General features: G+C 41.7%; 1 protein-coding gene across 1 annotated transcript in view; it reads right to left on the reverse strand.

Moving 5' to 3' along the window:
- The window catches only part of LOC115380096 (contactin-associated protein-like 5), a 103,610-nt gene that overhangs the window by 39,800 nt on the left and 47,406 nt on the right, over positions 1–16,404 (reverse strand). The window contains exons 4-7 of the mRNA XM_030081147.1: positions 10,043–10,190; positions 6,634–6,837; positions 4,908–5,092; positions 3,284–3,427 (exon numbers count right to left, since the gene is read on the reverse strand). Of these exons, the coding sequence (XP_029937007.1) occupies positions 3,284–3,427; positions 4,908–5,092; positions 6,634–6,837; positions 10,043–10,190 (681 nt within the window). The remainder of the gene's footprint in view (positions 1–3,283; positions 3,428–4,907; positions 5,093–6,633; positions 6,838–10,042; positions 10,191–16,404) is intronic.

A 16,404-nucleotide genomic window follows, 5' to 3' on the forward strand; every position in this document is an offset into this window, starting at 1 on the left:
TAATCTGACATTTTGATACGAAACTCCACATCCTACAGTGCTGAGACACACAGAGACGGAAAGACAGAAACATGACATGCATAGAGAACTCAGTAATCTGGTTTTGGGTTGGCACATATAAATGGCATATTCATGAGAAAGCTGACTGAAATGCCTATCTTACTCCCCTATGGCATGGGAGCTTTAATTTTTGGATTTATGAGAAGTACTTCTGTTGCTAGGGGAGGTTCGACACGTGATTTTACCCATGAAAATCGATAATTTCAGTCAGTCATTCAAGCAGTGTAATAATTTGCTGGGGGACCGTGGTAATCCTAGGACACACAAACACAATGTTTTCACACAGCAACACCCACAATTCTTTTGTCTTTTTTTTTTTTTTTAGCTCCATATTAGTGCAAAGAGTGCTGCTGCTCTACCCGAGGGCCGTGTAACCGGTGGAAATACGGGCCTTGTAATCTAGATAACAGGTGCCGAAATCGGTAGCTGTGTGAAAAAGCGGATGTCGATTCAGATGAAATTAAAAATACCCAAAGACATCGGTTAATTTAAGATAAGGGAGGTAATTTCAGCCGGAATTTTTACCGGACTCACTGGAGAAAATCACTGACATGATTATTCCAGCTGGGATCAAATTCCCGGTGTCCTAAGGTCAAAATCACCAATCACCAGATCTCCCCTGGTAATACTACTGCCAGCAGACAGGGCTGTGCTTCCATATTAAACAGGCTGCTGTGGCACAGAGACATCTTACTCCTTTCACATTTGGTTTTGCCATCTGTGCAGACTCTTTCCACCACGTTAGGAGTAAGACACGATTTCTCAGTCAAGCAAGGGTGGGGGAAAATTGTGTTAATTGGCTTAATCAGGACAACAGTGACACTGAATCACAGGGCTTGAAAGGTTCATGTTAAACAACTTAACCTGATCAGGCTCTTAAACAAGAGTTTGGGAAATAGTTGTGTTGCTCCCTGCCTGTCAACTTATCCAGCGAAAGGAAGAGAGAGGAGAGAGAGGAAGGCGAAACGAAAGAATATTGAACCGGTGTAGTATGGACTCTGGAGGGAAGTGGGTTGAATGTCAGTGCCATAGGCGTAAAGACTCGTAGGGACAGGAGAGAGAGTACAGAGGACGTGGACACGGGAAAAGGTCACTGCAGCGCTGGATTGAACACATCACTGATCCCAGTGACACGGGGAGGCGAGGAACAACAGCTGAGAGAAACGATCCGCGGGGACTCGGGAGCTCCAAGTGATTTAAAGGGATCTTATGGAGATGGCAGACACCATTGCTTATTGTGAATAACTATTTATGCTAAAGGCCATGCAATGCTAGGCTGCAGAAACACATTTCAGCAGGCTTGTGAGGAAACAAATAGAAAAAAAAAAAAAAAGAAGTGCTGCTTTGGTCTCGGATTACACAGTGTGAACAGGGGCTGCTGGTCGAACTAGTCAAATTCTTAACACACCAGCAGACATAAGGCTGGGTGAGTGTTATATCAATATCATATCAATATCATGGTGTGAGACCATAAATCATCTGGGATTTTGGTTGTTGTGATGTCATGACTTGTTTTCCTGGATTTACAGGCTGCATTACAGTAAAGAGATGCATTTCTCTGAATGCTAGTGTTAATCAAATATCTCTTTTGAAAGTGCCAATAGTTCCTACAGTAGTCACAATAATTCCTATAGCACTGTCACAATATCAATGCCAAGGTATTTGGTCAAATATATTGTGTCATTTGATTTTGTCTGTATTTTCCAGCCCTAAGCCCAAACCTAAATCCCTGAGATAGAGGTGGTGTGGTTGCACCCAGGTCTCCATTTGATAATAGTGGCCAGTCCCACAACTATAGTGCACACCTGCATGGACCCTCATCTTGTTATTCTTTTTTTTATCATTATTATTATTATTTCAGAAGTCCCACATGAAGCATCAGTCTTCTTTGAGCACATGGCTCATGTGATGCCACGTCTGGAAGAGCAAAGACAATATGTTTACTGCTGGGTGTTTACTCTCGGGTGTTTTCTGCCTTGTGTCTGCCCAGTTAATGTTTGAATAACCTGCTGCTGAAGTAATTTCATGATTTAGACTCCTGATGGGACGGTGTGGTGCTCAACACCCCTGGGCGCTGTCCTTGGTGCTGAAAGTTTTGACTACATGAAGACAAAGACAACATGCACCGTTATCTTTACATGCTGTCTTCGCCCATGAACATTCAGGATGTCTTGGCTTCAGTGATGTGACCTTGTAGTTAATACAGGCAAGAGCCCGGGAGGAACTCTTGTGCCATCATTCTTGCTCCATCATTCACTTGCACCACTGCTGCAGTCTAATATATAACGCAGTGACTGTGCTGCCTTGTGGGAAAGCTTTACATTCCCCTTTCCGGGGCATTGCCTTTGTTTCCATCTCCATGCCAATATCACGTCCACTCTTCAAAAGAAATTGTTAGAGGCTGAGCTTGTTAGAGGATATCTGCATCTTTATGACGGATCAAACGCCTTCCGACCCCTCATATTCCCTCAGAAGCTTTCACTGTGGCCATTGTTGTTGTTGTTCTCCAAGTTTTGTCATTGCTTAATCCGGTTTCCACGCGTTACGCTGAAGATTAAAGAGGTAAATCTTTAATCTTCAAGCGCCCCCACTGGCTTGAAGTGTAATTAAACGAACAGTACGAGGTCTCAGCGGTTACACGCCTTAAGTTGTGTTTCTATTTTGGATGACTTTATTAAGTATACCACTCTTGTGTTAATGTCAGAGCTAGATGCTATGTGGCATGCAACTCACAGTGAGGTGCCTGGTACCTCCAGGTGTAGGCCCAGAGAGCCAGAGGCCTTCCCAGGGTTAATATTCATGAGGATATGTCATTTTAAGCAGCACAAGACCTTGACAACCCTTGGAAGCGGCTACCTTCAATAATGCAATTTACCCCCAGGCTAGAGGCAGGAGGTAATAATAACCTACGCTGAATGGATCAGTGAATACAGTACATAGCACCCCACCACCAAGGGCTGACCTCCTTCCAAAATAAGAGCAAAGACAATCCCACCTTCTTAGCTCTTAAGTGCTTTCTAAACCAAAGACCTGTTCTCTTCGTGTTTGAGGTCCTTCAAGTTGTTATGCAACAACTCTCGCGCTTCATTTGTTTTATGAGGTTAGGTGTTCTTAACCTCACCTCCCCTGCTCGACTGAAGAAGCTCTTGCATAAGTGATCATATTGGGTTTTCACCAGAGGGAACGGCAGCTGCATGAATATTAAACTATAAAAAGCCCTCACCACACTGTATATCTGCGGCTTGCGTCTCTTCGCCAGGTCTATGATATTGATTCCGTTGTAGTAGAGGTTTTCGATGCAGCCGTGGAAGTTCTTCCTGAGGAAGGTGCCAGGTTTGCCAGGCAGTGGGATGCCTCCGAAGCTCAGCTTTGAAGAAGAGAAAAACAGAGACGTTGACCTCTTAGTGCTAGATACAGAAATTCTGCAAATCAAAATAAACACTAATACAGCCTCAGTCTTCACGTAACCCAGTGTGAACTTTTGCCTTAACACAGATTCAGCTTGATTCACCATCCCAAGTCGGTAATTAAATTTAGCAACGATTTTTCTTTTTGGAAACAATTCAATAGCAATTGGGTTTTTACACCACAATTTGATTTAACAATTTGGCTCAGAACTTTAAGGCAAATAATACATCATCATCACTGTTCTTCTGTAAAGTCAAAAGCTCAGACAACTGAAATATTAGTTATTTTGAGAAAAAATACTGACAAAAAAGTTGCAATCCATAATATTCTGTTAGAACAAAACAAGGCCTTTATTTCTTTATGTATGAAGTTTTTTTTTGTATTATGTATGTATTTCAAATTATTTTAGTTTATTTTTTAAGAACTGTTAATGAATGGATTCAAAAGATTTCACATCAGTTATGGCCAGGGTCAGAGTGTTATGTCTTTTGGCAGATCGATGCAGTTCGATTGGCAGAATTCTTGACTGATGCACCAATTTAATAGATGCATTTTTAAACTTCTTTTTATGACTAGCAGTATCAGTGATTCAGCCTATGTCCACTTCCTGAAAGCTTTACTATTTGCTGCTCTAAGTCCTCGGAGCTGGGTTGCTCTCCACAGCAGTCAATGTGTTTCACCACGGCATTTGTCTTAACACAAGTACAACTGTGTTGGTAGCATTAACAGCCGTGGCCAACAAGACCGACCAGACAAGAGCTGCAGCTACAGAAACTCAAACTTCACCGGAGAATCTGAAGGAAAACACATTACAGCACCACCCATTCCTTTTGTCAGAGGAAACTAGAGTCTGGGAGGCGCAGAAACAGCACAGGAGGAGCGCTTAACACAAAAGATGACAATAAATTCATAAAACTACACACTCAGTAGAGCCCAAAACTCTGGCAGTGTTTAATTATAATGCTCTTAAACTGTATCACTGATAATGGTTCATGTTTAGTCAATGTTTTTCTTATAAAGTCATAAACCCAAAATTCAACTTTTTTTTTTCTTTTCTCGCCACTATCACCAGCTGAAATGCCCTAAAAAAATAAAAATAAAACAAAAAAAAAAGTTTTATTTTACAGATTCAAACCACTACCGCACAGATCTGGCATTCTCTTTAGTTATCTGACTAACTTTCTGATCCTGCGAGTTTGATTTTCTGACAAAATACCAAATGAGTCAGTGTTTAGCAGCCAACATACTGTGAAGCAACTGGCGTACAAGTCTGTGAAGGCGGATTTACCTAAGACCATATGAACACAGCAGAATAGTTATTATTAAAACCTGCTTGCCAACATACAGGAAGGAGTGAGTCTCATCAAGTCTTTTCCAGCGTCAGCAGAGGTAAAAATAGAAGTAACAAAAAAAAAAAAAAAATGCTTGGATAGACCCACCTCATAATCCACCTCCAGCGAGTCTCCTTCCCCTTTGGTGCGGAAGTGCTGCGTGTGGGAATCCACCGTGAGGTTCACCTGCCTGTTGAAGCGCTCGATCAGGACCGAGTGCCAGTGCTGGTCGTCCAGCAGGCTGCCCAGAGTGACGGCGACCCGGCTGCTGCTGAACCTCAGCCGGGTGTCGTCTGGAAACAGGCAGAGCGCACGAGAAAAACAGCATGAAAACACTTTGACCGGGCTCAGGCGGGAACCAGTGTGAACCTTTAAATGTCTGAGGGCAGCCAGGCAGAGGAGCTCAGGTGCGCTGGTAATGGAAGAACAAGGATAGACACACACACACACACACACACACACACACTGCTGGCAACAATACCCTCAAGTTTTCCACCCCTCCTGCATCGACCTCTTAAATTCAGCCTTCACCTGCACAGCTACATATGCTGGGTTTCCTCATAGTGATCATTTCCACTGAAGCCACTCAGGCTGGCAGGCAAATTTGAAAAAAAAAAGTAAATAAATTAAATGTATAAGGGTGATTTAATTGAGCTGCCAAAACAACATGGTTTTTGGGTTTAAATTTCCCACTCAGCAGACATGTCTCCATTAGCCGATGTTGTTGAAAAAGCAGGTAAATGTGTGAATAGAGATAATGATGTTTTTTTTTTTTTTTTCCCACATACTTTAATCTGCCTAAGAAGAAAATTAAGGGTAAATGAAGGTGAGTTTCAACAGATAAGACATTATTTGTAGTCAGTGCTGAAGTGGTAATTAAAAAGGTGGCTAAACTATGACCTTCAGATGGTGATTATCATTAGGAAAACACGCGCTAATAGGATCAAAAAAATCAATTATGCTTTCATAAAAGTGTCCCTTAACGCTTTTTTTTCTTCCTCTCTTAACTCTGAACTTACATTAGTTTGATGGCACTTACTATGATGTATGCTATCAATTTGTGCTGCCAAGATTTGCATCACCCTAAAAAGGTCAGTAAAAGGTGAGGAACAGGGGCGGATCTAGACAAATATTGAATGAATGAATGTTTATTTCGGTCATTTTCAAGCGGCAGAAATCAAATATACCTATGAATAAACAAATACTTATGCACAAGTATTTAAACAATAAACAATATTTCATGTCATTTCAGTGGAAAACCAAACCAAATAAATAATATATACAAATAGGCATGAATGAATATTCATGGGGTGGCAAGAGGGTGGCATGGAGATTTTAAGGGGTGGCAGAAATATATATGCTAATTTAATACCAAACGATCCCATATATCAATATTTGCTTGGAAAACCCCCAAATGAGGATATTTTAACTCAAAAACATTCCATTATTGTGGTACATGAGTAAAGCATTGAATAGAAAACCAAAAGGCGGCATTAGAAATACATGTATATATTTTGATTTATTTATTTATTCATTTATCAATGCCTTAAATAGTAGGAGTGTCATCTTTTGCTGAATTTACTTGCACTCGGACATTTGAGTCTCGTAACAGCGAGTTTCCGAACAGCCACAATTAAAAAAATAAATAAATAAACTGTCTGAAATTGAGGTGACAACTAGGGTGGCAAGGCATTTTTCTAGGGGGGCAGCTGCCACCCCCTGCCACCCCCTAGAACCGCCTATGGTGAGGAAACAGAGAAAAGGAGGGGTGCAAAGTGAGAGTCCTTGTCACCGGCTGACCCCGAGCCGCCCCCTCCTTGTTTGTGCTTCTCACCCAGGTTGAGGTAGAGGGCCAGTTTGGCTCGGTGAAGCTCCAGGGTGATGTAATCCCCCCTCTGACCCTCCCCGTGGAGCAAAACCCCCTCGGCCTGGCGGCTCTTGAAGCGCAGGGAGATCACGTCCTTCACCGTCGACATCGACTTCTGGTTGAACCGGTAGAGCAGGGAGCTTCTGCCGTCAAAGTCCGCCACGTATGATTCTAGGAGGAATTGTGGAAAAAAAAAAAAAATCAAAGAAATCAATACATTCCCCAAATGCCTTGAACACTCTGTCATTACTAGGCCGGGCACTCGCTTTTGTCACGTCTTAGAAGTGGAGCTGAAGTGGTTGCTTCTATTTGTTTGAGGGGAAATGACTTTTACTGAAACTTTTGATTGGTACGGTGTTGCACTCGCTGCTTCTTTTCACACAATGTTTTTTTTTTTTTTTCTTTATCACAATTCTTCTGGCTCTGTGAATCTTATTCTCGGTGATGTGCCTTGTACCCGTGTGGATAAGTTCTCTGTGGAAAAATACACAGTGGTGTGCAACAACAGAGGCAATGCTGAAGTTCTGTTTTTCTTCAGCGGTGCAGACTCGACTATCTGAATATATAGCACGGTCTGCAGCAAACACTATATCTGCTGTTTTAATGCAGGGCGGCGCTGAACTGAGAGAGGGGAGAGAAACAAAACAAAAGAAAAAATAAAAAAAAAAACTTTAAATGGAGAGAAAAACTGAGATTTTTGGCTGAATTACTGAAACAGACTTTTTTTTTTTTGGATTGCATCAAAGTCAAGCGGGGACACAGAGAGTTTAGCTGTCATATTTCCATGACTATAATCCGATTGTAAATAATAACTGACCCCAAATATTCTATTTATACTCGAGACTTAGCAGCTCATTGCAATGACACCAAAATGAGCATTTTCTGAACACACAGAGAAAAACTATGCAATAACAATCTGTTCAGAAACAAGGCTCTTATACCTCTGGGTGTTTTCTGAGGAATGCAGGAAGATGCAAACCATTAATGTCGAACGGGAACATAACCAGTTAGACACTGACAGCTGAAATAGAAATGTCGAATTTCTTTGTGGAATTTCGACTGAGGACATGCACCACTTCCTCGTCCCCTTGACCTAATTTCACACATCTTCACTGCAATCATGTCAGATACACCACAAGTAGGGTATTCCAAGTTATAAAGCTGGCCATTATGCTAATTACAAGTAATCTCTCAATATTTAATTGATCGCACTTGGGTTATATGCACACTTGTAAATCATTTAAACAACTTATTAAACTCCACCATTCCTATCAGCCAGTTTCAACACAGATGATTATGACCCCATTAGAAATTCCACAGGCTTTCTTCTCGTAAGTGTTCCTTTATCATCTTTTGACACGTCCTGCCGTTGCGCACGGCGGCGGCGGCGGGCTTTCCCTCCTCTGCTCTTTGTTTGCTCTGAGGAGACAACCAGGAGTTTCATGTTGCTTTAAGTTGAAAATAAGGGCCAAAAGCATGCAGCATTTATTAGCACGGCACATATTCATCCAACATTAATACAGGGAATCATGCTGTGGAACGGCTGGGCACTAAAAAACTGCTCACTCAGGGATAATTATAACTGTCTTTCACAGTGCAGTAATTCACTGGCTCATCCAGTTAGTGCTGCTTCACAATGTGTGGGAGAGGCATCCCGGTGACTCCCCTTTATTTTATTTAGCAGTACCTGGGAAGAGACTGCCTCTCAACTTGTGGGCTTGTCATTGTCTGTCTCTATTAGCTGCTGGCATTGTGTCTGCTCAGCAGCTGATGTTTTCAGGCATGATAGCCCTGCAGCCTGCTCGGTATTAACATCCACCCTCCAACTATCTGCCACTTTCTATATAGCCGTCCTCTAACATCATTCCCTTAATCGAAAAGATAACACGGGGAGATTAAAACAAAACTTAAACAAAAGAAGAAATGCGGCAAAGTGGCTGTGCGAGCTGTGAGACTCTGGGACAAAGTCACTGCAGGGAAATTAAAACATTACAACCGCTAAACGGCTCAGTGTAAAAGGCTCCTCTAACAGTTTATCTGGGTTGTGCGAGGCTTGATTAATACATTACCTGAGTGTAATCCACACTGTCAGCACTGTAAACAACATTTCAAAACACGCACGGCTTTGATAATTAAATTTTAGATGTATTTAGCTGTGTGGAATGCATGCAGATATTGCCAATGAGTTTTTTTTTTTTTTTTTTATATTCTGTTTTGTTTTGTTGTTTGGGAAGGTAATAAAGGGAAAACACAGCTGCAGTGAAAGCACTCACACCAACAGTGGAGAGAAGTGAAGTACATACATAATATATAGTAACACACATACATTAGCAAGGCATCAATATTGATTTTTTAGGCCAGAGCTGATATGCAATATCTCGAAACAGGTCAGTCTTAAGATTTAAGACCATGTTACTTTGATTTTGGTGTTAATATGAAAGCTGTATCAAGTGTCACCTCTTAGAAATAAAAAAAAAAGTCAAGCCAATTCAACATTCAGCCAAATATCATCAGCAGTAAAAAAAATAATTTGGGCTTGACATGTCATTGCTTTTTAAATCTAATACTGGCTGATAGTGTATCAAGATACTAACCCTAACCCTATCCTTCCCTGCCTTGCACACTAAACAACCGTTAAAAAAGGAGCCAGCGGGAGAGAAGCTGGTATCAGCTATCTTGAAAATTAATCTGGGAATATTTCTGTCATTATGCTTTTTTTCTGGAGGTGACTGCAGGCAAATCGGTGCACCACAGCTCAATAATTTGCAGATTAAACAGGACAGGCTTGTTATTTTGGATGGAGGGTGATTAGATCAGTTAGGGCCTGATAGCTGCATCACTTGCCTGTATGTTTTTGACCATGTCAGACTCATGAAAGGCCACGTGAAAGCAGCATGTGCATCTCCACCAGCGATCTGTGCCAGTATATGAAAGAAACAGTAACAAGAGTTTGCCCGTTTTGAAATTACGATTTAATTTTCAATTTGTAGCCGCCTTTATTCTTTTTTTTTTTTTTTTTTTTTTTTTGTGTGGCAGCCTGCCACAGTAAAGCCTATTAGCAGGAAACCTTAAGTCTAACCAAAGCATTGAGCTTTTGTAGTTTTACAAAAGTACCAGCCAGTGTGGTAGGTGATCCTTCCTAATTTATCCACCTAAGACGTGTTTTACCCACATTTGTGCCAATTTCACACCCATAATTTAACTTTAAGGAGTGACTGCAGCTACCCAGAAATCCCTGTGTTGAAGCCCCAGTTTTATATTTAAATGAACCCCTTTAATGTGGCGGTGTAACTCCGAGGTTTGCTATATAAATTTGTCATTCTGGGTGGTGTAACTGCAGGGTTTGCTGTGTAAATGCGGCTGCCACATTACTCACTGTAGGAGCAGCCGTACACCTCCACCCTGAGGCCCAGCCAGCCACTGGGGTTCCAGTCCAGAGGGATGAAACGCAGGAAACGAGTCCGGACCGAATGGGAGAGCTTGTGCTGGACGACGGCCTCCGAATTCACGTTCCCTGCAAACCTCTGCCAACACAGGAAAAGACAGAAATAGTCAGACAAAACACAAGCTACACCCATACCATGGTATAATCTGACCTACAATCTGCTCGCTAAACCTTAAAATATTGTGGCGGGATGAATTCGTAATACCTAGATCTAATATGTCATTTCCATTTCTCAGAACCAGGCTGTGTGAGGCTGAGCCTGATAAAGCCAAAGTATTTATCAGGAGATTGGTGGGGTTTTGAAGCTTTTTTTATTATTGTAAAAAAAGAAAAAAAAAAGGTCTTAGATGAGTTTCTGTTGCTTCTTAAATGATGTGGGTAAACTGGTTCCTCTGGTGTGTATGTTCAAATCTTGCACTTTGCGCCCCGAACGTATACCGCATTTCGGCTCATTTTCAATGATAAACAGAACTAGACCCATGTACTAAAGGCATTTTAAATCAGAGAAAGAGCATGGCTTTTTTTTTTATTTTGCTTTGAGTCAAGTTATAACCCCACAACCAAAGAGCACCCTTCTATTATTTTATGTTTTTCCAGCAAAAACACCCTTGCAGCTCTTTCTTTTAGTCTTTCCAACTACAAGCAAAGTCCAGTTGGTTAATTATGAGGTTTCATTACATACAGAGCTAAACCCAGTTATCGCTGTAGTTGCATTTGTACTTAAATTACAAGCTGTTCCTCTGTTACACAAAGTTTACAGCAGTTTCAGTTATGAATTGCCGGCTTGGATCTGGTTACCTAAATGTACATAGGGGGAAAAAAAGATAACGGTGTGGCACATCGGCTCTGCTTTTATGATGATCATCTGGCCTTTTGGCAAAAGCGCTGCTAAGGCACATCAGTAAGTGGCCGGCCCGGTGTGTTTTGATGTGCCGTGGTCAGATTATGAGCCTTGGTGGTCGAGTGGAACCCAGACTGCATCCCAGCTGTTGCTGTTTGACTTTGAGCTGCACTCCACTGTGCGCCGTATTTCTGCTCGTGTTGTGACAGAAGTCACACCACATGGCTGGGAGTAATTTCAGGTCCTATCATAAATATATTACTCCTAACTGACTGTGTCATCAGCGTTGGACCATTAGAGAACTGACTGCATTCATTTCATTCAGTATGAGAGAGTCCACAGCTCCATTTGCACAGCACGGTGAAGGCAGGTTTTGTTGGTTCGGTTTAGTAAATAAGTGTACTTTAGCTCATGCACAGTATTCTAGTACAATTTTAAGATGCTGGGACTTTATTTCAGTATTGCTATTTTGTGAGACTTTAAGCTTTTACGGCGCCACATTTCAGAGGGAAACACTGTGCTTTTACTGCACCACATCTATCTGATGGATGTAGTATAATGGAGCGGCTGGAGCGACAACATTAAAATACTTCTTACAGGTTAGCGCATCAATAATTTAACGCTCTGAAAGGAACCCTTCTTCACCATGACTGCTTTTACTTTTCATACTAAACTATATTTTACTGCTGATTCTTCTGTATTTTTACTAAAGTAAAATTAGGACTGCAGGACTTTTAGTCCCACTGGAATATTTTTCCACTGTCCTACACACGTGTCCCCAGTAGACTCTGGAGCTTCATGTTAATGCTTTACCACCGTGTTGAGTGATAATGAGCCACTAGCATTATCCAAAGCATGAACACTTTTCTTGATATCTTTTATTATATGGCCTGTATGTGGCACTATTTCTAGTGACCATCTATGTATCCATCCACTGGAGCCGTTTACCATCACCTTCCATGTTTTTCTATATTTTCTACAGAAACAGGGAAATAGTCCCTTTTAGTTCAAGACATTGTTTTTTTTTTCTGTCTTACATTATATTAACCCTTTGATGCATGAATTATGAAAGCCTGAGTCAAGATTTTTTTCTTATGTGTTTTTACTCTTCTTTTACACTTTTGTGAGTCTCCATACTTCTTTAAGGATGTAGGACTGGCCTTACCATGTCATGATACTAGTATTAACATGTTTTCAGTAACAATAATTGACAGTCTCTGCATAAACCTCAATGGAGGGGAGCAGCAGAGAGCATTCTAACAGCTGATATGCAATTCCACCATAGAAACCACAGCATTCAGGAGAAAATGACTTTTAAACAGCTGTCCACTGTAGTGACCGCTATGCACCAGAGGGTTAACCACATTATTTAGCTTTATAGCTGCCACAGATTCTCATTTTCTTACTTTTGACATCATGATTGTTTCCTTCTGTCACTAAAAAGGTGATAGCAGGCTCCAGGCAAAATCAACAGAAGATTCTGGTGTCCATGTTCAGCTAACAGGACAGCTGACCAAAAGATCAACGTCCCAAAAACTCATTTTATTCCTTACCCACCTGAAAGAAAAGGTAACACAGAGGAAGGAGCAGCAGTCACAGTTTTTGTGAAGGTAGTGGTTGAATAAAGGAAGTTCTTTCAGGAATGACTGAGGGAGAGGTTGTTATAGGCACACACACACACACACACACACACACACACATGGACACACACATACACACATGCACCGCTGCTGACACAAACAGCATGACAGAAAGAGTGGGGAAGTGAGAGAGAGAGAGAGAGAGAGAGAGAGCCCGGGTAAGCCTTCCCTAATGCAGTCTCGAGCTACAGATACCTTAAAAGCATCTTGAAAGGCATAGAGGTAAAGTGCAATGCAACTTTAATGTCTAGTCATCTTATTGATGATAATCCGGCTTGAAAGACACAATTTGTCCAAAGTTTTCTGTGACCTCAGTTTAAAAAGAAATAGCCTTTATTTATAACCACTTCTACGAGCAGCCCTCTTGCTATCGCAGTGTAAATACTGGCTTCTGGTGACACGCGTCTCAAGCATCCCTCCATTCTTGCCTGGATGCACACATCTTCACATATTCAAATTTCCATCCCACAGACACACACAGACACCGTTGTAGTGACACTTCATCATGTGTTATTATTGCACCGCATTCATTTGCTTTGATGCAGCAGGAATAGCATGGCCAAAACAAATTATATTTTTCATTAGGAGGAAGTCATTAGTATGAATTGCAATGCCCTTGAGATATGCATACAGAAAAGCATGCAATTGCCCCAGTGCTGCTCCATGTTGTTTGATGTAAATATGTCAGCTTTATGAAATTCTATCGCATGGCATTGCTTCAAATTTGCTCTCTGTAAACAGGCGTTAAGGAATCTGTGTCTTTCTCTAACCTCCATCAGCGGCCAGTACAAACACTGATGGACTTCACCTCCTCTCTCACAATCCCGTGTCTTCTTTTCCACTTAATCTAAGGTTGCCTATAGCGACGCAAATAATAAAGTCACATTTTCACAACTGAGAGGTGTAGGCTAGCTAATTGGAGCAGAAATCTGATAGAGACGTCTGTGAACGAGGTGATGTACAAATGTGTCAGCCGAGAGCGTCCAACAAAAGAACATTTTCTCAAGTCCTGGAAATGATCTGCGTCCTGCTGAGCATTTTAGCGGCGTATCACAGATAATCTCATGTATGAACACGCATGAAAACATGTATCACATGACCGTTCACGTCCACTGGGGATGGGTTAGGGTTCGGGTTAGGCTAATGCAGAAATGCAGGAGATAGAAGCAGTCTATTCCCTGGAGGTGATTTAAATGAGGGCTTTTTACAGCGAACTGACACATGTATGGAATAATCATGTACTTTAATGGCTGAGGCTGTGGTTCTCATAGTTGAGTCATAAATCATGTGCTTGCTCTTCATTTTTCATTATAATTGTTACAATTACATTTTTTAGCATAGTAGGAGCAGTAGTAGTAATCATTTTTATGATAATTTTATCAATACGAATAGCCTTGGTATATTCAGGAGAACTTAAAATTATATTTAAAGAATAGCTAGGCAATTATTATCATCTCTGATTCTGGATATCGTAATATTATGGTATGGCGTAAGTGTCTTTTCCTGAGCTTGTTAGGCTGTTCTTTTATTTGCTGCCACCTGCTTGGTCATCATATCCACATTAGTAATAGCTATTTATAAAAAAAAAAAAAAAAAAAATCTCTGTAACTATCTTACAAAAAGCACCACGGTTCATCCCTGCAACATCACTGCAGTATCGTTAGCGAGGCATTCATCAAAGTCAAACATGTTGTGATATCTGATTTGCCCATAATGCCCAGTGCCGTAAATCTGACCACATCATGAATCAGACGGCATGGTGACTCAGCACTTAGCGCTGATGTCTCACAGCAAGAGGGCTGCATCTCGGCCCCGGCCCTCTCTGTGTCTTCTAGGTTTCTCTGTGTTCTCGTGGATTCACTCGGCTGTCCTCCGTGCGCTCCGGTTTCCTCCCACAGCCCAGAGACAAGCACAAGGAGGAGGTCGTATGGACAGGAGGATGTAAATTGCCCTCGGGCATTGTCAAACGTCTGTCTGAGTTTTCTCGTGATGGACTGGAAACCAGTGTGGCGTGTTGCCCCGCTTTGTGGGGACAGCCTTCATCTATCCCCCCCGTGACCCTGCAAAAGGAACATGTGGAAAATGAATGAATGGCATCCACAAATACTTAACATTTAATCCAAAAAGTATTGTGTCGCCTGAAGCTCGAAGCTTTTAAAAACCACAGTCACTTTCCATAATCCCATATGAGCAGCCTATTTAAAATCTGATGTAAGCCGAGCCTTGCCCCAGAATGCTCCTTGTTGTTGAGAAATATTCCACAATACATCCTCCCAATTACGGCGCAGAGAGGCAGCGAGTCTTCCAGTAAAGTCCTCAGGGTGCAGAAGACTTCCCAGCGGGCCAGAGGGCTGAGGTCTGTCTTTGTCCACATAAACAGTCCTAACCCCACAGTGACTTCATTATTTCTATTCCTGTATCGACTGTTGAGCGGCCTCCCACACCATTCATTAAGACTCTTTACTGCTCCTCTCCTGTGATGAGTGGTGTCCTCATGACTTAAATCAGCCGAGTGTGTGTCGTGTACAATTATGCCCCCAGGCAAGGCAAACCTCACATGACATACAGTCGCGCTTTGACACAAATGCTCCGACACACAGAGATGCCCAGTTTTTAGGCAACATTCACACCACAGGCCTCCGTTTCTCAACTGCTGCTTGTGTGTGTGTTTTTTTTTAATGGTTTCCTAACTTCTATTGGATGTAGCTCATATGAGATACCAATATGACCTGACATCAGTGTTGGAAAAAGCAGGGCAATGACATTTGCTTTTGTATTTACACGTCTCCCATTTATTTCCAGCACACACTTACAATGTGTGCCTGAACATGATGTGAACAATACGTTTTCATTGTTGTGCCACTTTGTCCGTCATGCCAAAGTCTTCTTAACCAAGCCATGTCAGAAGAGGACACATGCACGTCTGATGCCTCCGATTTTGTTTCACATATCAGGGCTCAGCAATAGGGACACAATTATTAGAATAATCCTAAAATAACAGTATGTATTGCTATCTACTAGTGAAATCACACAGTGTGGGCCTACACAAAAATGATGTTCAGTGAATGCCACTATAATGTAACATTCAATAAAACTACAATGAAAGAGATTTGAATAAGTATGTTCTTTTATCATAAATTTAGACATATTTGTGTGAACTTAATATAATCATTTTATTACATGTTTCCACTGAGACAACATATATCCATGCAGATATGTAGATGTGGATGTAGACTGGAACTGAAAAATGCAACTCCATGCAGCTTTTGGCTTTTCACACTGATTAGAAAAAAAGAAAGGAAAAAAAAATCTGAAATGAGGGGCTTCAGTCTGCAGAGTGAACATTCAAACCATGAAAGTTGTTTTTTTTTTTTTTTTTTGGAGATGACCCTAAAGATGTCCTTTGCAATAACTGCCTTATGTTTTTCTTAGTGAAAGCTTCCAGGGTGTCCACTGAAGCCCTGAATTAATCGAGAGGGGGTGCCCTCATGCTTGCTTGGTGAAGTTCCCCTCCTCCCTGAGCCTTGTTGTGTGGCAAAAGGAAGGCCTGCACGGTCCTCGGAGACCGGCGGAGTTACGTACGTGTCAAAGACAGAGAGCACCTGAGTGCAGTGGTTACCAGGCTCACAGCAGAGGCTACGACACTGAAACTCTCCCGTGGGGAAATATAAGCGCTCCTTGATTCCACTGCCTCTGATTTTCCGCTACAGTTGCTCATAGGCAAACATCAGTGGAGGAAATCTATTATTTACTCCGTTCAATGAGGGAGAAAACGCAGGATAGCACCTGGGACAAAAACTTTACGGGAAGTG

Source organism: Myripristis murdjan, chromosome 21, assembly GCF_902150065.1.
Source record: "Myripristis murdjan chromosome 21, fMyrMur1.1, whole genome shotgun sequence".
NCBI lineage: Eukaryota > Metazoa > Chordata > Actinopteri > Holocentriformes > Holocentridae > Myripristis > Myripristis murdjan.